Source organism: Brienomyrus brachyistius, chromosome 24, assembly GCF_023856365.1.
Source record: "Brienomyrus brachyistius isolate T26 chromosome 24, BBRACH_0.4, whole genome shotgun sequence".
In the NCBI taxonomy this organism is placed as follows: domain Eukaryota; kingdom Metazoa; phylum Chordata; class Actinopteri; order Osteoglossiformes; family Mormyridae; genus Brienomyrus; species Brienomyrus brachyistius.
In genome coordinates this window covers 3,351,638-3,372,085 of record NC_064556.1, presented here as the reverse complement: position 1 = coordinate 3,372,085, position 20,448 = coordinate 3,351,638, and the positions used below count along the sequence as shown (strand labels likewise).

Sequence of the window (20,448 nt, the reverse complement as noted above, 5' to 3'; positions counted from 1 at the left end):
ACGCATCAATCCAGTCAACTACAAACAGTTTATCGAGGTCAGGGTCACTGGGGGGAGGGGGGGGGGTCTGGAGACTATCCCAGGCATCACTGGGCAGATGGGCACCCTAGATGGGATGCCAGTCCATCACAGGCCATATATGCTCAATCACTACGGGTAATTTAGAGACATGAATTTACTCTAACTGCAAATCACTGGGTTATGGAAGGAAAATGGGAGTACCTAGCAGAAAGCTAAACAACACAGAAAGAACATTCAAATCCCCCCCCCATACAGTAAAGGCAGGTTTCAAACTCCGAAGGCATGAGGCAACAGTGCTATACAAGCCAGGCCCCCAAAATGCTTACAGAAATGTCACCTCTATGGGAGTGTTGTGGTTCGACTTACCCTAGTGTGATTCAGGAGAAAACTGATGCTGAAAGCTGAAGCTTCTATAAGCGAAGCGTCAATGAAAGCCTTTGTCAAATTCCCAAAAGCGACCCAGAAGAACTGGCCTCTATGCAATGAGTAATGGCCCATAAGGCACTGCTCTGCATGACAGTGGGTGTGTACCTCTGAAATATGAGAATACCTATGAGATATTCGGCTAACGTGACGAAAGATTGGTATTATATACAATGGCGTATAACAGACATGAAAATCCGTGTATTAAACCAGATAAAGATTCTCTTTGCCCAAAATGCAGGTGCAATTTTTCGTTATTGAATGAATGCTGCAGAGCCACATAACCAAACATGGTGACGATTTCATAGATGGGGCAGAAATACTTAGCGTTAGGGCGGGACATAGCGGAGGAGGGGCGAGTCATGTAGCAGTCCACAAAAAGGGGGTTATTTAACAGAAATAAACACAGGGAAACCGGGGGGAAAAAAGGGGTCCATGAGGGGTCAAAACAAAACGTACAGAACAAAAAGTAGGGCAGGGAGCAAGAGAGGAAAAAAAAAACCATAAAATGTACAACGACTGCAAAGTTGCACAGGGAAACAGCCAGAAGGAACCAGCAGGGAACAGAGCAAAAGCAGACACTTGAATACACACTAACCACTAAGCACTAACAAGCCGTGAGGCGGAGCAGGTGAAAATCATAACTCAGTTAACCAATAAGTTCAGGCACGGAACAACAAGACACAGGTGAAATACATTACAGGTAACAAGCACAGGAAACCAGGGAAATGTTACTAAACACGGAGACTAACTCTAGGAAATAACTGCAAAATAAAACAGGGTGTGAGTGCAAAAGTACAGGGAGTCACACAACAAATAAGGGACTAGGGTTAGATGACAGGAGGAAGATGACGGCCAGTGGCAGACATAGGACAGGGATGGACGGTCACCGACCCTAACAACTTAGTAATAACTCGGTTACTACTGAAGTACAAATCATGAACAAAAATAGTTGCTACTTGAGATAAAAGATGCATCACGATTTATTAATGATGAACAAACGTAAGATCAGTATTTCACTGGTGTTATTCATGACTGGTTCCAGTTCACAAAGGTTTACAGAATTAACAGATATAGCGACAAATATAGTAACAAATACAGTAACTACTTGAGATAAAATATGTCAGGATTTATTAATGATGAATTAATGGTGATGAATTGTAAGAGTTACTGGTTATTTAATACACAAGAGCATAATACTATTATTTTTGGCCCGTCAAGTAAAGTATTACCAAAATATAAACATTTGTCTGCAATGGGCTGGCCCCCCATCCTGGGTTGCTCCCTGCCCATTGCTTCCGCGATAGGCTCGCGATATTAATTTGCGAGTGAAAAAGGAACAAGTTTGTAAAAGTAGCGGTGAAAGTCAGCCATTGATCAAAGGCCGGTACCAGAAGACCATGCATGTCCATGCTGGAAACATGTCTGTGTGGAAAGCGGTCATTAGACGCGGCTAAACCGGGTGACATGAACCGGGGCTCATCGTGAAGAAACGCCACAGCCATAAAACACATCCCTGCTGTAAAAGACAAACGCTCTGCAAGCAAATATTAACCGTCCCGCTATAAACCCAACTAAAGTCATTGCGGCAGGTAGCAGTAATTAGTCAACAGAGATATATCGAGTTTTCCTATGTATTTTTCTTTCTGACGGAGTCGTATCAATTACCTGTTAAATCGGATTCCGTTTCTTTTCATTTATATTTACACATATTTAATCTTCAAATACTTGGTTGAAACCAAGATGTTTAATCGATCCCGTATCTATATAAATATAGTTTTTGACCATTTGTGGCATTACTGTTCTTCTGTCTTTTTAAGTTAAATCTTAAAATACCAGTCTAGAAAAAAAGTTCACGTTTTTGACTTTGACAGCTTTTCTCTTTAGATGTGAATATCACGTCTGTTCAAATATTTTACAAAATAATTACCACCTTCAATCAATTGGATATCTGTGATATTTAAGATGACATTTAAGATGTTAGATGGTATGTGTCATCAGTATTAGCATTAGGTAGCTTCAGTTTTTTTAATGGTCTGATGTAGCGGCCAAGATGCTGATTAAAGCGGCGAACGCTGATAACACGTGCGGTTCCATGCGATCACGTATAATCTGCCATCTAAACCTAAGCTTCCTGTATAGTATATATTAAAATGCAAACATAGCTCCCTGAAATTTCAGCGGTTTGCTTATTAATGTGATATGTATATCACATATAAGACATTTAATACGCTATATGTAGATTCGCCATCTGCTACCCATCGTGAGCTCACGGTCCCATTTCATCCTTCACCACACCGACTGATGATGTCTGTATGCGATGGACAAATTCAGTCACACAGCTATAATATCCGTCCGGGCTGAGAACTCAGTGTTTGTGGTGTATGTTGTTAAAGGTCCTCTGACCTTTATGTTCCGCTGTAAAGTGTATGGCGAGGGCATAAAAGCGGACTGCGCCTTAAAGATTTTCTACCGTCAAGTTTATTTGTATAGAACATTTTCAAACACAAAGGTCATTGAGAGCGCTTTACAGGCATGAAATAAGAAATAAAATATGTACGGTTAAATCTACAAAAATATGAAAATTAAAAATGAAAATCAAAAGAACAAAATATTTCAAAACGGATATTAACACTTGAGGGGACATGAATTATGTAGTAGTACAGCTTACTTAATGCATTAATTAACGAGCAGCTAAGTGTTTGTTAAGCACTGACCTCATGTTCATTTGTCGTTAATTGCTGGTGAGAAACAGAATAATTCTATGTTTAAAATTCTATCACAGCGGCCTCCTCTAGTCTGTAAATGTATTATGTTGTTATGTTCTAACCAGAGAGTTTTCTCAGATGCACAAACAGCCCCCGATTGCTCTGCATGGAGAAATGCATAAAAAACGAGGCACTCCCGTCTGTCTGATCGCTTGAGTACAGCGCGCAGTTGCGGAGGTGCCACGACTTACCGCTTGCTATTGCTAATCGCGAAAAGTTTCTTGTACGGTGAACGATAAAAAGATGCAAGGACGAGTTGAAAAAGTCAGTCTGCTTAAACCAGTGTTTCCCAATCCAATCGTCGGGGTCCCCCAGATGGTCCACAATCCGAGAACTGGATTGGGAAACACTGGCTTATCTAGTTAATTATCCTATTTGTTATTCATTTGTTATCTTCTTGAAATTTCAGTAATAAATTTATCAGGATAAGAAGACACAGACTGCATCATTCATCAAAGTTCCTCCAGCACAAAGACAAAATGGGTTGGATTTGGGCATGAGATTCCCAGGCTGGACCCTCCACGGGCCCTCAGCTCTGCGTACCTTGATGTCATTGGAGCAGAAGGACACAGATGCGAGCGACCATCCAAGAGCACGAGGCCGCCCCCGAATCCATGTGACGCCGAGATGAACGTGTCTTTTTTCTTTCCGGCAGATGTGCTGGGGGGGTTAGCAGAGTAGCAGCAGAGGCATTTAAAGCTTTGCAGGAACTGTAAACATGCAGGGCCATCATCAAGTGCATTGGGAGATTTATAATGGGTTGTAAAAAGCATCCAGAAGCTCAGAGATGGACGTCTCCTCCATTTAACAGCATCCATCCCTGCAAACACTATAAGCTGCATCAGTAGGCTGTTGTTTTTTTGGAAATCCTTCCCATAACGTTACACTGACAAATCAAGCGTTTGGAACAATAACCGTAATATTAATGCAACCTTAATTATCTGAATGTATAGAAATTAGAAAATGTCCCAGAAGTCACACCATTTAAAATGTGCTGGGGTGGCGCATCACGTGGGGTGAGGTTCGGAGTACGCCCCAGCTGGGATGGCGCATCACGGGGGGTGAGGTTCAGGGTACACCCCAGATAGGATGCCAATGCACACATGCTATAGGCAATTTAGAGATGCAAGGGATACAAACCTATACTGTGAAAATGTCTCTTTGAGAGGGACTCTGGTTAGACTCTGGTGAGTATAAATTTAATTTAATTTAGTATTAAATATTTTGCGTGCATTTTTAATTTAACATTTCTCTTGTGTTTCACATTTACCCATAATATCGTATGCATATGTAGTTACGTAATGTCTACGCGGTAACTGTACGCAAATTATTACAAAAGTCTTTAAAAGGATTATTTAAAAACATCTTATTGCATCACACAGACATTCGCAGTCAGCCTGGGATGGAAATCTGCACCCTGTGCTGGCACAAGCGGCGTTATAATTAACAGGTGTTAACAGTCATTTTTGTACTTGGCTCCCATCCTTCGATGAAAATCTGGTAGGTGAATTAAGTGGAAAGAATGGGCATGGTGGAGGGAGTGAGGGAGGTAAAGGCAGGGGGCGGGGGAGCGTTAGGTAACGCCCCCTTGTGGCTGAGAGGAGTATCACTGCCCCTGTGTCTTTCCTGTGACAGGTGGCTGTAGGATAATCCAGGTAAGTCCTGAATGCAGAGAGGTGGTGGAGGAGATGGTGGCTAATTGTGGCCCGTTAATCCAGCCCTAACAACCCCCCCGCAGGGAGACAAGGGCAGAGAAGGTCCCTTTTAGCTGGGGGAACGAGGAGCCGACAGTCTGTCCTGGTTCACCCACATTTCTCACCCTCCTTGGGGGCAGACCGTATGATGTAGCTCTGCTTCCAAGGCCAGTGGTCAGGATGGGAGAGGTTCAGAAGGTAGGACGGTCCCTCCGCCACTTAGGGACTGGGCGTTTGTTGTGTATTTGGGACAGTGTAGTAGCTTTCCAGCAACCCATGTGCCACTGACTGAAAACCGATGGAATCTATAAAGATTTTGTTCATAATATTTTGTCCATCTCCTTATTTCAATATTCATTATAATGTCGGTGTATCAGGGAAGGAATCTGTGAGTTTACTTTAAATTTTTATGATTAGTGTTGATATAGGCCCCCAGAACAATGACTTAATGTCTTTTATTATTCATTAATGACTTGTAAGGAATCTAAAGAACAATCAGAAAGTGTTACTTTAACAAATCTCAAATGTTTTTTTCACACATATCGTGTCAAAATATTGGTTGTCTTTGGTCGTGTGCTGTCAGGTTCTGCTGTATTTATGCTTCCAGTGGGGATGCAGAAATTCAGGTTTCTGATGCAGCATCCTTGACCTTATGTAGATGGGCATATGTGTATCTGTGCAATTTCACATGGCAATTAATACATCATCTGAATTGCAGGTTAGATACATTGTAGTTTCTGCTTCTTCTGACCCATTAAAATTCCTGTTTCTTAACACGTCTGTCTGTGTAGAAAAAAATCAGACGGACGCGTGACTGTCCTGACAGGAACTCAGAGCGACGCTAATGGTGTTGCAAGCGGACGCCGGTCTAACTTTGTCTTTTGGCCGAGCTCAGGGTCTGTTTTCCGTCGTCGAGAGACTGAAAGGCGCCAGGGAGCAGGACCTGAGGATCGTCCTCCTAGGCCTGGACAACGCGGGGAAGACGACGCTCCTGAGGAAGTTAGCGTCTGAAGATGTCCGCACCGTAACCCCCACGCAGGTGAGAGGCAAAGCTAGCGGTTTTCCTCGCGCCTGGCAGGGCTGATGAAGCTTACATAACCCGGCCATCATGGCCAAGAGCAGATGAAGCCAAGATCAATTACACTGCTACAATGCCGGTTTTACTGACAGATGCCCCTTATTACATGCCTCATCTCAGATGAATAGAAAATGTCGATAGTGTTAGTATAGTTATATAAGACACTGAGTAGAGAACAGCAGAATTCCATCAGTATGTGGCTCAGCCAGAACGGATGCTGCGCCTGTGACCGGTTGGTTGCTGTTTCAAATCCCGTGGTCTGTCGAGTGATTTCATCATTGGGCCCCTAACTTCCCCCCGGCCCCTCAAGGTATTGGTTGACTCTGTTTCCTCAAAATGTACATCATTTTGGATAAAATTGTCTCTAAGCACCATATAAAAATATGGAAATGATGGATGACCCAAAGTAAGTAGTACACTGGGAACAAGGATAAGAAAGGTTAATGAGCTTTAAACCCGCTTTTTGGGGCTAATCAACAACATTGCATATTTGTTATTGTCATCCCTCCAAACGTTTGTGTTCCGTGTCTCAGATCTTTGTTTCGCAGCTTGGGATGAAGTAAAAATAAGACGTTTTATAAAGGCAGAAAAGTCATTCACACCACTGCCAATCAAGCATACATCCAACAGACAAAGAATAAAAGTATCTAGAGTAAATCAGTGATAAATACACCCGTTTGTGTGTAAACATACCACAGTCGTACTGATTTTATATATATACATACAGAATGTCCTCACAGAAAGTCCTGGGACGCTGGCTATATTCTGTAGTAATGTTAATAACAAAATTGCTTTCATAACAAAAGTCCATTGACGAGCGATGTTTAACACATCCGCAGACATTTTCTATTTTATTGAACTACATACTTTATGTTTGACTGACCCATTCAGTTCTGTTCTTGTCACTTTGCTATTAATTGCATTTGTAGTCACTGGCTCCCAAAGGGACACTAAACACAAATGTTCGCTGTTTCACGTTATTGCAAAGGTGTGACTGATTATAAAGCACCCAGTGAGACTGCCTGACAATCGAATTTATAACTCAGAACAGCCTCTTTGCGTTTCACTTTATTGCTAATGTTTTACCTAAAACTACTGATTGTTTCTAATGTGATATATATTTTTCCGCAAACAAAAGGATAAAGTAATGTTTTTTTTTTTTTTATAAAGCCAATACAATTGCAGTATATTTGCTGAACTAAGCAGCCGGCCCAGAACTGTCTGTGAGTGCGGAATATACACGCTTACATATCGCACAGGGTCACACCATCAAGCAGCATCAGCAGGAGGCCGGTTAATTAAGTTGAATTTCCAATCAACTTGTCAGAGATGAATTCGGTTTTACATGATTTGGAAAAACGCGGTGGTCATGTGGGGGGTTTGAGCAGCGCGACAAGCAGCGTGGCGAGCGATGGGGGCCGGCGCTGCTGATGAGTGGGTGGGCCCCCCCGCCCACGGGCAGCTGCCGGTTCCCACAGTCGGGATGCTGAGTTTAACTCGCTGACTGTGCCGAGCCGCACATTAATAGAGCAGCCTGCTCTCTGCCCTGACTTCTGTTGGCCAGATTGGTTCCTCGATGTGTCATTAGTCCAGTGTTTCCCAACCAAGACTGGCCACAATTTTGCTCCCTCCCAGCTCCCCGTAGGGAACAAAAATGTGGACTGTCTGGCAGGGAGGAAGCGAAAACTTGGACTGTCTCTGGATTCCGAAGGACCGGGTCGGGAAACGCTGCTCTAGACCAGTGGTTCTCAAACCCGGTCCTCAGGCCCCACTGCCCTGCTTGTTTTCCTGCTATCCCTGCTTGTTTTCCTGCTATCCCTGCTTGTTTTCCTGCTATCCCTGCTTGTTTTCCTGCTATCCCTGCCCCACACACAAGTCCCAGCTGTCTTTCAACTTCTGATCGACTGAACACACCTGATCCAGGTAACCAGCAGTGTGTAGGGCAGGGATAGCTGGAAAACAAGCAGGGCAGTGGGGCCCGAGGACCGAGTTTGAGAACCACTGCTCTGCAGTGATGATAATGATGCTGTCTGGGAAAAAACACTTCTGGCAGAACCGGAACAATATCAATTATTTGTGAATTAAAAAAAAAAACAATTTACATTAGAAAATGAATTAAAATCAATAAATTCATTAGGGACTGGCTTGCCCAAAAATATTTATCTGGGCAGTAAAAAGGAATTTTCATTTACAATAACCTTTTATTTTGGACCACTTTCAACATAATTATTCTAATACAGACGCTCCTCTACTTACGAACTTTCAGACATACGAACGAAGAGGACTGTAGGTCCAACTTGTGTTCACTGGGCTCCCGTTTCCCGTCCGCAACACCAATTCTGCCTGGTACGACCTCAGGCCGCTACTCCCGCCGCGCAGCAGCGTAGCGTGCGTACTCCCAGCGTCCTAGCTCTTTGTACTCGAGTATACCCTTAAAATGATGTCGAATGACGACTTACGAACATTTGTGTGGTTTAATAATTAATAATCAAGGAATAATTGTAACTAATAATTAATAGTAATTCAATGCAATGATCATTTTAATTTTAATAGGGAGGCATGGTGGTGCAGTGGTTAACACTGTTGCCTCACACCTCTGGGACCCGGGTTTGAGTCTCCGCCTGGGTCACATGTGTGTGGAGTTTGCATGTTCTCCCCATGTCATCATGGGGTTTGCCTGTAGGCGTGTGAGTGAATGGTGTGTGAGTGAATGGTGTGTGAGTGTGCCCTGTCATGGGCTGACCCCCCATCCTGGGTTGTTCCCATTGCTTCCGGGATAGGCTCCGGACGACCCAGTAGGATAAGCGGTTTGGAAAATGGATGGATGGATGGATGGATGGGGGGGGGGGTGCGTATATCAAAATTCAGTTCCTATGTTCCTGCTACAGAGATGTATGCTTATGTTCTTATAGCTGCATATTTTAATGCGGCATTTGCACTCTCTCTGCTGTGTGTAGTATCCCTAAGCATTTTGGCCCAAAAATGTATTGTCTTATTTCATTACTATGAAAAATGTACATTTATTTGTCAATCTACGATGTTTGCGGTCGTATATAACTAAAAAAAATGAAACACTATTACGCAACGCAAAGCTCTCAACGGATTATTCTGAAATGGAAATGTAAGCAAATGGAAATTTATGGAGAGAGGCGTATAATTATGAGGCTTGTGATTAGATTACTTAAGAATAGATGAAGAGAAGCAGTCGGTCGCTTACAAGTTCCCTCGAAATAGAAAAGGCTTTAAAGCACTGAATCACACACTAATTATTAGGCCTGGTGACTAAGCAACAGTCTATGAACGATGAGAGGGAGGCCTGCTAAATAAAGTGTCTATGAATGATGACAGGCAGGCCTGCTAAATAAGGTGTTTATGAATGATGACAGGCAGGCCTGCTAAATAAGGTGTTTATGAATGATGGCAGGCAGGCCTGCTAAATAAGGTGTTTATGAATGATGGCAGGCAGGCCTGCTAAATAAGGTATCTGCCTCTAGGTGCCGGTTTCATCAAACTGTTGTGTTTTGCGAACTTTCAGGGCTTCAACGTTAAAAGCGTGTCTGCCAATGGCATGAAACTCAATGTGTGGGACATTGGGGGCCAACGGAAGATTCGCCCTTTCTGGAAAAAATATTTCGAGAACACAGATTTGCTGGTAGGTGGTGAATTCTGACAACGATTTACTGTTAATGACAGCTCAAGCAACGGGTGAGAAGAGGCTGAAATATAAGTATTTCTGACTGAGATGAAACTGCTGCTTTCTTTAACTAAAAAAGATTTGTGGTCTAAAAACATGTTTAAAGGATTAATGAACCACAGTTAAGAGCAGGTTTGTACTTTTCCCCCAGATCTATGTGATAGACAGCGCAGACAAGAAGCGTTTTGAGGAGACTGGTCTGGTAATTGCACGTTTGTTTGTGATTTGTCGAAATGAAAGCAATATTTTAATATTTTGATGCATTTTGTTTTTCTCTGGTAAACTACTGCGTCCTACTGCAGCAATGGTGCCTGACATTCAGCAAAGTAGAGTTTAGGACTTTTATTTTGAAATTTGATTCTCTGAAAAAGGACCAATAACAATACCGCATCTTTGCATGTGTCTTTTCTTCAAAAAATACTATTGGTTACATTTAAATGATAATAAAAATAACTTAGAACTGAGACAGAAATTCCATTGACAAATTTCAAGCTCTGCTTCGGTAAATATGCTACTTTTCCGTGCCTAACTGCACATCTGCAGGAACTCTCGGAGCTCATTGCCGAGGAGGACCTGAAGGGCGTGCCTGTGCTCATCTTCGCCAACAAGCAGGACCTCGCCACTGCCTCGCCGGCCAGCGAGATCGCGGAGGGACTTAACCTGCACACCTACCGGGACCGGCAGTGGCAGATCCAAGCCTGCTCTGCACTGTCTGGGGAGGGCGTTCAGGTGGGTGCTGGAGCAAGACTCATTCCCGAATTAAAATCGAATTATAATCATATTCATAACAATCATAAGTATTGCAACAGTAATGCGAATTTTCTCTTTTCACCAGGATATTACTATACAATAAAAGGTCTGCACTGTCAGAAAAAAGGAGCACCAGTTTGTACCTTTGCTTGTCACTGGGGCTGTACCCACAAGGGTAAATGTACCTTTTAAGAGGTGTGGTTTGTACCTTGGGGGTGCATTACTGTTGTTCAGACCTCGAGGATGTTCCTCAGAGTCCATTTCTGTACCTTAAAAGCTACCTTTACCTACAGCTAAGGCTACAATTGGCAGATCCTTCAGGGTACAGCACTAGTGACAAGAAAAGGTACAAATTTTTACTCTTTTCTAATGATAGAAAATTCAGAATTCTAATGATATCTGAACATTTATTTTAAAATATATTGCCAGGCTGTTATAATGCACTTATATAAATTAGAAGAGACACTATAGTGTGGTCTGTTCCCACTCACTGATCATCTTAGTTCATGTACTGCTGTGAACTTGCACATTGTTAGCTTGTCGTTTTGAAATAACGTCCCTTTTTTCCCCTACAACAGGATGGCATGAGCTGGATCTGCCATAACATCGCAAATAAGAAGAAATGATCTAACTGCATTTTCCAGCAAAGGGATTTGCGGTCGCTCTTATTTGACACTTCCTGGTGTTTCGCCGTCCTGCTGTAATACTTTTTCAACATCATTCCTAAGAAATTACTCATTTCCCCAAAAACAAGAAGACAGATTCTGTTCTAAAGTCTAAAGTAACTTATAAATTAGCACAAAGAAAACAGCAGACCAATCATTATAGTCTATATTGTTAAGGAAAATTTTGTTTAGTACTGTACAGTTTAGTAACATGAGTTATAATATAAGATAGATTTAGTGTATATGATTACAGTGCTGAAATACACTTTTTATAATTAATTATTTTCCCTTTTTATTCCATCCTTCTCTTTATATGGACAGATAACTTGGGGCCTAAAGCACAGAATGTAATCAGTATTTTACAGGAATGAAATTATCACCTGGAAAATGTTGTCAGTATTGGTTCTGTTGATGTTACCTCGGATGGTAACTTGCATGACCTCTGTTGTCCTGGTAACCAATGTCACAGGTTACTCTGAAGCAGGGGTGACCAGCACGGTGCCTGCGGGCACCAGGACGCCCCCAAGGACCACATGAGTCGCCCGCGGACCTGTTCTAAAAATAGCACAGCTCACCAGTGAGCAGCAGGGGGGTGGATCACTGATTTCTATTTCCTTAGTAATGTACACTGTCATCAACCATACTGCATACTGTACTTTACTGTACACTAATAATCGATATACCATCCATCCATCCATCCATTTTCCAAACCGCTTATCCTATTGGGTCGCGGGGGGTCCGGAGCCTATCCCGGAATCAATGGGCACGAGGCAGGGAACAACCCAGGATGGGGGGCCAGCCCATCGCAGGGCACACTCACACACCATTCACTCACACATGCACACCTACGGGCAATTCAGCAACTCCAATTAGCCTCAGCATGTTTTTGGACTGTGGGGGGAAACCGGAGTACCCGGAGGAAACCCCACGACGACACGGGGAGAACATGCAAACTCCGCACACATGTGACCCAGGCGGAGACTCGAACCCGGGTAATCGATATACCGTCAATCTTATTTACAAGCACTTAGATATTATCCAGCTTTAAGGGTGTCAAGGCTGGTGTAGGTGTGACGCCCCGTGCAGAGTGATCATCCACCGCCATCGCGAATGAGCTTTTCTGCCGTAAACCAGACAGTCCCTGCGAGGGGCGGATTTATTGATGGGGGGGGGGGCTCCCATTCAGATTAATGAATTTTCACACTGCTTCTGTGAACGCTTCAGCTAAGCAGCTGTCATTGGCCAACTGGAAAAAAATACACATCTGTAGGGTGATGCGTTAGGTGTGACACCACAGTGGCAGAATTATTGTTGCAGTGACCATATTGTTCATTTCTAAGCCTGTTTGACAAAATGAGCAGTAATGAGCTTCAGATAATCCAGCTCCACCCATCGGCCACTATCTCTATCCAGCACATTAACAGTCTCTTGTCCTTCTGAAGTTACTGTTACATTCCGCTTCCGGGGTCTTTGAAGAGCTGAAGAGGATCATTTACCAAAGGCTCACATCACCATTCAGCATGTAGCTCACATCGCCATTCAGCATGTAGCTCACATCACCATTTAGCATGTAGCTCACATCACCATTTAGCATGTAGCTCACATCGCCATTCAGCATGTAGCTCACATCACCATTCAGCATGTAGCTCACATCACCATTCAGCATGTAGCTCACATCATCATTCAGAATGTAGCTCGCATCACCATTCAGCAAAGGCTCACTTCACCATTCAGCATGTAGCTCACATCACCATTCATTAAAGGCTCACATCACCATTCAGTATGTAGCTCACATCGCCATTTAGCATGTATCTCACATCGCCATTCAGCATGTAGCTCACATCATCATTCAGAATGTAGCTCACATCATCATTCAGAATGTAGCTCGCATCACCATTCAGCAAAGGCTCACTTCACCATTCAGCATGTAGCTCACATCACCATTCGTTAAAGGCTCACATCACCATTCAGTATGTAGCTCACATCACCATTCAGCATGTAGCTCACATCACCATTTGCCAAAGGCTCACATTACCATTCAGCATGTAGCTCACATCCCCATTTGCCAAAGGCTCACATCACCATTCAGCATGTAGCTCACATCACCATTTGCCAAAGGCTCACATCACCATTCAGCATGTAGCTCACATCACCATTTGCCAAAGGCTCACGTTACCATTCAGCATGTAGCTCACATCACCATGCGGCAAAGGCTCTGTGGACCAAGCCTCTGTGCCTGTGATCAGAAGGTTGTTGGTTCAAGTCTGGCCTTGGCATGTCTGTGGGTCCCTGGGCAAGACACTTCACCCCCTGTCCCCTGGGTGCCATAACAGATGGCCACCCTTCATGGCCAGCTTGAGGGAGATGTTGGAGACACAGAGAGAATTTCCCCATGGGGATCAATAAAGGTATCTGCTATTAGATCATCCACCTGAAAATTCATTGACTAAACCAAACCGGGCTCCACAGATATGGGCACAGCAGACAAAAAGGACCGTGCACAGTGGGTAGCCTCACACCTCTGGGACCAGCGTTCCAGTCTCCATCTCGGCTCCATGTGTGTGGAGTTGGATGTTCTCCCTGTGCTGTCATGGGGTTTCCTGTGAGTACTACAGTTTTCCCCCATAGTCCAAAAACTTTTTCCAAGCAGTATCAGAAAACGGATGGATAGATAGTCATAGTTCTGGATATGATCATTTCGTGCATCTGGGATACCGAGGAGCATGATGAACAGACACTATCCAGGTTACGATAAATTACATGTGATAGCCAACATCTTATTATAAATTAGGCTTTGCGTTAATGATTTTGCCCAAATGTAAGCTAATGTAAGTGTTCTAGGCATGTCTAAGGTAGGCTAGGCTAGGCTTTGATGTTTCTTAGGCTAGGTGTACTGCGTTAAAATGCATTTTCGGCTTACAATATTTTCGCCTTACGTTTTATCGGAATGTCACCCATCGTGACCTGGGGAGAGGCTGTATAAGGTTAAGGAGCCATGGGGCCTATGAGTAAGTGAGCATGTGGCTCTGCTGGCATCTGACCTGCTCACCCTGACGTTTGTAAGGGCAGGAGACCACAACCTTTGCCATGACAACGTGACGGGGGTGCTGTCGCTATGCAACACAGCAACAGGCCCATTGGAGTCAGCTGTTCTTAAGGGGCCCAAGTGCGGAGCGTGCAGATCAAATTTTTATTATGGAGGACGGGAAGGAAAAGGGTGCAAATCCCCGATTGCTGTCCCCCCCCCCTGTCGTAACCCAGCTAAAAAAAGCAAGTGAGCTAAGGCAGCTGCAGGGTGAGCAAATGCTGGGGGCGAAACCCCGGATCGGCGAGTGGGGCATCACCGAGGCAGACGGGGAAGCCTGGCTGTCCGACGCACAGCGCCATCCCTCCTGGCTGCCAGGTAGGTCCGCTGATACAGACCCCTCTAACACGGCTCTCTTTGGGAAAAACTTTGAAGAAAGCTTACAGAATGTTAGATAAATAATGATGGCAAGAGGATACCGGATACCGATTTGTCAGTGTTTTTTTTTTTTTACTAAAATTGTTTGATGCAATCTATCTAATATTCAGCATTATTTAAGCCAGTGTACCAATACCTCACCATTCACTGTTTTCCTTCTCAATATGACTGCATTGTAGCCAATTCCAGACCATAAAATTATTTTTTCTATTTTTTTTTTACTTAAACATGCAAGTTATATGCTAAATATTTCACCCTGCTTCTAAACAGCTCAATACTTTAGGACGTTTTTTTTGTCAATGATAAAGCTAAAACATACAGTCTATGGTGCATCTTACAAGTTTGCAATGTTGACAAACAGTTTTGTGTGCTTCTTGAAGTGGTCATCGGTCTGCTTGACTTGTATTTAACGTCTAACATGGCTGATAATGACATGCTACTTCCTTTTCTGATGAAAATAGCATTCCATGGTTTCCTTTCTTGTCATTGTTTAGTCAGCTTTAGCCTTTCAGTAACACTTCCTCAAAGCAACATCGGTTCCCTCCATCCAAAAAGAGGAAGATGATTCAGAACTCATATGAAGAGCCGTCCAAACGAAGGAAACGGCAGGTTAAGGACCTGAGCCGGGAAGTCCTGGGAGGTAGACGACACAGAACACAGACACGAGAATGATAGGGGCTCTGACTGTGTGTAACCCGACCGAGTCTGGAGTAAGAGTCTGGAGTAAGAGTGAAGCTCAGCTATACACCTGGGCCGTAGCGACAGTTCTTACACGACTACATCAGTACGACCACGGAGGCCTCAAATGCACACAAAGGAGCAGTTTTAACCATATATGTCTTACAAAACCATACAATTGTGCAATACCCATGCAAGCATGTGGACACAGTAACTTGACCTGATTGAGGAGGGTTATATATTTTTTTTAGAGGATGACTGTCAGTACAAGAGATTTGGCAAGGAGGTTAATCCTTATGAATGTGACCTCAATGCTGAGAATGGAACTCTCAGAAGTCAGATATAGGTTTATATTATAAAACTAATAAAGCGTTATGGCAATTTGTCAAAGCCAACGCAGAGAGAAAAAGCAGATTCAAAGCAGAGAAAAGCCTGTACATTACTCTTGAAGGACTTATGAGCTGTGATATTGTGGTGACAAGTGTCTGTGTCTCTTAGAGTATCTGAACCTCGGGAAGAAGATCAGTGCCCCACAGGACGTAATGATGGAGGAACTGAAGCTCCTGGCCAACAGGGGATCCAGGATGTTTCACGAAAGGTTGAGAAGGGTAGATAAGTTCATCCTGGAGGACACAGGAAGAGCTTCAGGCAAGGTACGGGGACCAAGACTGGCGGTTTGTCAATACCAAGAACATAAATGACGTACTTGTGTGTTTAGTATTCTTGATAACTTGCCTCCCATGAATGAACTTCGGATGCAATGAGTCATGGGATTGGTCTCCTTCGGCGAGGATGCAACTGAAGAATCCTTGATATTTGCGACGAGGCAACAATGACACCCTGGAATTTATAGTGTCCGCCATACTTCTGTATGTATTAAAGTTGTATTTTGGCAATAGAAGATCACGTCAAATGGGTACGCAGGAACGATTAAGCGCATATTGATAAAACAGACGACGTATCAGCGGGAAAGAAAGTTCAGTTCAATTCATTTTTATATTGCATTTCACAACAGGGTCGCCTCATTTCAAGTGTCCTTTGACATATATATATAAAAAAACTTCAATATGTTTTGTCTGATTAGGTAGCGGAATCGAGCCAGGCTAAGAGGTCCGAGCTTGAGTCGGGAGGAGAACAAGGCGGAAAGGGAAGCTTTCAAGCTGAGGTCTTCCTCAAGCAGCTTGGGAGAAACAGTCTTGCTTCGGCTTTGAGAGGCACAGTGGGCAGCAAAGGAAACCCTGACGTTCTCGCTCCGGGTAACTCGGTTACCGTGACGTCCTGCCTTATTTGTTTATAGACATGATACATATACAAACCCAGGGGTCGATACTCTGGATCTCCGGCTGACTTAGCGGCTTCTCCTTTTCTCAGGCTACGCGAAGCCGCTGAAGGATATTCCTCACGAGAAGTTTAACGTCACCGTGATCCCGAAGTCCTACTACTCGCCCTGGCGGGAGGATCTGAGGGCCGGAGAGAAGATCCTGGCCACCATCGATGCTCATCTGCCAGAGCTGCCCCAGAAACTCACGCCTGCCAACTACAAGTGCTTCAACAGGTAACTGCCAGCTCCAGGGGGTCATGGGTTCATACAAATGATGACAATGGTCAATGGTGTCAAACAAAAACCAATAGAAATCCTTATAACCATTCATCCTAAAGGATTAAACAAGTAGCTTTGATCATCTCCAAACAATTGCTGTCTTTACAAATAATACAAGTTTAATACTTAAATAACATATTGAAACCATTATTAAGCGAGCCCCAGTAGCCTAATGGATGCCAGGGAGGATGGGTTCAAGTCCCAACCGGGGTGTGATTGCGTTAAAGAAATTCCCTTCTTAATCAATAAAGCAAATTTTATCAGGGTAGCATATGGCTCGGAGGATTAGGATGATGTGCCTGTGATTGGAAGGTCATAGGTTCAAATCCCAAGGTAAGCAGAGTGATTTCACCACTGGGCTCATGAGCAACGTCGTTAACCCCCAATAGCTCCAGGAATTATCTGTGCGTGGTCTATCAAGTGCACATCCCCTGGGATGAAAGCATTTGCTACATAAATTAAAGGTATTAAGTTATCACAGAACCAGAGTGATAATATGCCCAGATCAATACAAATGAGGTCACCAAAGCTGCTCGACACTGTGCGAGGTCTGATTCTGAAACCTGAGCCCAGTTCTGGCTCTCGGTTCCCTGGGCCTGTGAGTTCAGCATCTATTTAAACCAAAAGGTCACACAGAAAACGCCTCCACACTCTACATGCCTTTCAAGCCTGCAGCCCAGATGGGACACACAGGATCATGTTCCTGTATCATAAAGGACATACCGTTAAAATGCTGCCGAGTTAAATGCCTGTATTGATGTATACAAAAGTTACTGTTATCCACACTGCTACACTCTGTGAAGTGATGACTGGTTTGCCGAGTAAAATAAACCTGTTCACTGCATTTGTTACAGCAACTTTCCCCCAGCAAAGACTTGACTTTAAAGGCCTCGGACACCAGCAGCTGTTTTGCCCAATGGTCTGTTGTATACAGATATAGATGTGGTCTTTGCAGTCTGGTAACAGACAGTAACACGGATATTAACCTCATCACCATACGATTACATCCTTGATTTCCCCACAACCTGCAAGCCAATCCATTTGACCATAATTCCATACATTCTAAGTCAAACGAAGAGCATGTTCTTAATTTAATCATATAACCCTGCTTTTTGGACTTTCTACTCATAACTTCACCGTTGTCTGCATTTTAGTTTTGCCATAATTTGTGCTAAAATGCTCTCATTCACTAACTAGCAAGAAAAGGGTGTAAATTAAAATATTTCCAATGCTTGCATTTCAAGAGGTATTAAACTAGGGAAAAAAACAGACATTCGTTAGGCCAGCTAATTTCAATTAGTCCTAGAAATGGGAACGAGGTGCAAAGTTACTCGGCATCAGCGCCTGTCTGTAAGCATAACCCTCCTATGGATCCCCAATGGATATTGGCAGCACTCGCTTGCTTCCGTGTTTCTGTTGTATTTTAGGTGGTGGTCTGGCCAGCGACTTCCCGTTTTGGTTTTTAGCCGCCTGCGAAGGTTAATGAGGTCGACAGGATACAGTCACTGCACAGGGCTCAGGAATGCCGCTTATTTCCATTGAGGAGACGAACCGCAGCTAGGACAGTCTGTCGTATGGCTTCCCCTGCCCTAGAGCGACAGGTCACACGCATAAAAAAGCAGGAAACTTAAGCCTAATAACTTGCACTGTACTTTTATGCTCACGATCTGGCCTTGCGCCCCCTTGTGGGCCGGAGGAATAAAAAAGCCCCATCAGTCCCTTGCTCAGGTGTCTTGAGCACCAGTCAGAAGCATGAGTTTACAGGTTATACTGGTTTTTCCGGTCGGCCATCTTGTTACACAGCCTTCCATCTTTGAGTGAGCTCTTGATTGAATGAATTATTGGTTTTCAGTCATCGTTAAAATGAAGTGGGGGCCAAATTATGAAAATGATGCCAATTGGGGGGGGGTATTGATTTTTTCCCTCATGAATCTTTAAAAAAAAAAGCATTATATTGAGTACATTACCTTTTAGCTAATTATAATTGGCTGTTAAGATTGACAATAGCGGATCATACATGCTGAGAAAAATAATCCAAAATTTTTTTTCTTAAAAATTTGTTGGCAAGAACCAATCTAATGGCCAAGATAACTGCTAAAGAATATATTACATCTAATTTCTACCTTTACTTATTCACCGTTGCATTTACGTCTAGAATGTTCAAATTGTTTTTAATCAGCTGAACAGAACAGGAGCTTTTGCTGGGTTTGCATCATATTTGTGTGTATTTATTGTCTAGGAGCCAGTATCGCGAAGCCGGTTTTGTTGCTTAGCTGGACAACTTGTCAGATTTAAGGTGCCCCAGTTTTAATCTTTGCTCCTTTACATTTAGCCCAGACCACCTTAAATCCAAGAAGTTCGTAATACAGGCCGCGGGTGAAGCAGTTACCCAAACAAAGCACCTACGGATGAGTCTATGTCCTTTAAAACTACACTACAATACGCCACACACACACACACACACACACACACACACACACACACACACACAATGTGTCAGACTTCAGTTCTGGCATGCGGAAGTAGTGTTCAGCATGTGATGTTAGCAAATATTACTCAGATTCGATCACAACAGTCCGAGACGGAATCACTGCCAAGTGATCTAGCATTGGCACTTAAAGCGAGACATCGGCACGGCAGAGTAAGGCAGACATTGGAATAACCATGAGGTCAAGGAAAGTTACACATAAATTGCAAGCTGAACACGAACCCCGAAGGCAACATCTGGCATGTTTAAAAGATAAGAAACAATGTTTCCTAGCAGTTGATTCCCAACAGTATAAGTAAAACATTACAGGCCTTAGAGACACTGAGGATGCCCCCATTCTAAAACAGATAATACAATGCTGCCATCTACTGGCAAGGGAAATGTCATCACCCATTACGCAGCAGAGTTTTTTGTAACGCCAGTTTAATTAACAGACCTACTAAAAAGATGATTTGTTAACACGGAGTGGCCACCATTACAGTAAAAGCAAACAGATTTAATCAGTTGACTTAAATAACCAAAATCGCAGATACAGAACCTGCGAAAATGTACTCTCTTTTTTCCCCCAGAGCGCCGATTCCGTTCAGTGGGAGCGCCGGGAGTGTGAGGACCCTGCCATTGCCGGGATTCGAGCTTGCCCTGGCTCGCACGGAGCCCAGCCTGGACTGGGAGCGCATCTCCAGAAGGCCAAACTTCAACCGAGCACCTCAGGGATGGGGCTTAGGCAAGAAACCCGAGTCCACGGACCAATGAGGGAGAAGGGGCGGGGCTTGTGAGGCCCCTCCCACCTCACAGACAGCTTACAATAAACCTGTAACCTGGTAGCGTCTGAAATCAGTCCGGAAACCCTGTATTAATGCTTTAAGCACAGTGCTGCATGCAAGCACTCATGCACTGAATGAAAGCGATCACGATTAACCGTGATCTCCACAAACACCGATCATTTCACATTTGTGACTTGCCAATATCTCCTAGAAGAATTTGCCTTTTGTTAAAGCACTATGGCGGATTTCCCGCCGACACGTTCAGCTCTACAATGATCTCTCAGCCGCATGACAATTTTTTTTTCCTTCTGAAGAATGCAATCTGTTCAGCTCACTGCGGAAGTGTCTTCATGAAAAATGAA

At 43.7% G+C, this 20,448-nt stretch overlaps 2 protein-coding genes across 3 annotated transcripts; both read left to right on the top strand.

Moving 5' to 3' along the window:
* The first annotated feature begins 5,736 nt into the window (after nucleotides 1-5,736).
* arl3l1 (ADP ribosylation factor like GTPase 3, like 1) lies at nucleotides 5,737-11,481 on the top strand. Its single transcript, XM_048995265.1, has 5 exons — nucleotides 5,737-5,945; nucleotides 9,520-9,636; nucleotides 9,830-9,880; nucleotides 10,222-10,407; nucleotides 11,007-11,481. The coding sequence occupies exons 1-5, from the start codon at nucleotides 5,751-5,753 to the stop codon at nucleotides 11,052-11,054; spliced, it is 597 nt and encodes a 198-aa protein (XP_048851222.1). The 5' UTR covers nucleotides 5,737-5,750; the 3' UTR covers nucleotides 11,055-11,481.
* Nucleotides 11,482-14,373: 2,892 nt separating this feature from the next.
* LOC125720136 (myozenin-2-like) lies at nucleotides 14,374-20,159 on the top strand. 2 transcript variants are annotated; one of them, XM_048995264.1, is made up of 7 exons: nucleotides 14,374-14,496; nucleotides 15,051-15,196; nucleotides 15,733-15,887; nucleotides 16,319-16,490; nucleotides 16,606-16,789; nucleotides 17,689-17,753; nucleotides 19,892-20,028. In XM_048995264.1, exons 2-6 carry the CDS (start codon nucleotides 15,118-15,120, stop codon nucleotides 17,711-17,713), a joined length of 615 nt encoding a protein of 204 aa, XP_048851221.1. In that variant the 5' UTR covers nucleotides 14,374-14,496; nucleotides 15,051-15,117; the 3' UTR covers nucleotides 17,714-17,753; nucleotides 19,892-20,028. The 2 variants fall into 2 exon arrangements, with proteins under 2 accessions (XP_048851221.1, XP_048851220.1); XM_048995263.1 differs by lacking the exon at nucleotides 17,689-17,753 and having other exon boundaries at nucleotides 19,892-20,159.
* Nucleotides 20,160-20,448: the final 289 nt, after the last annotated feature.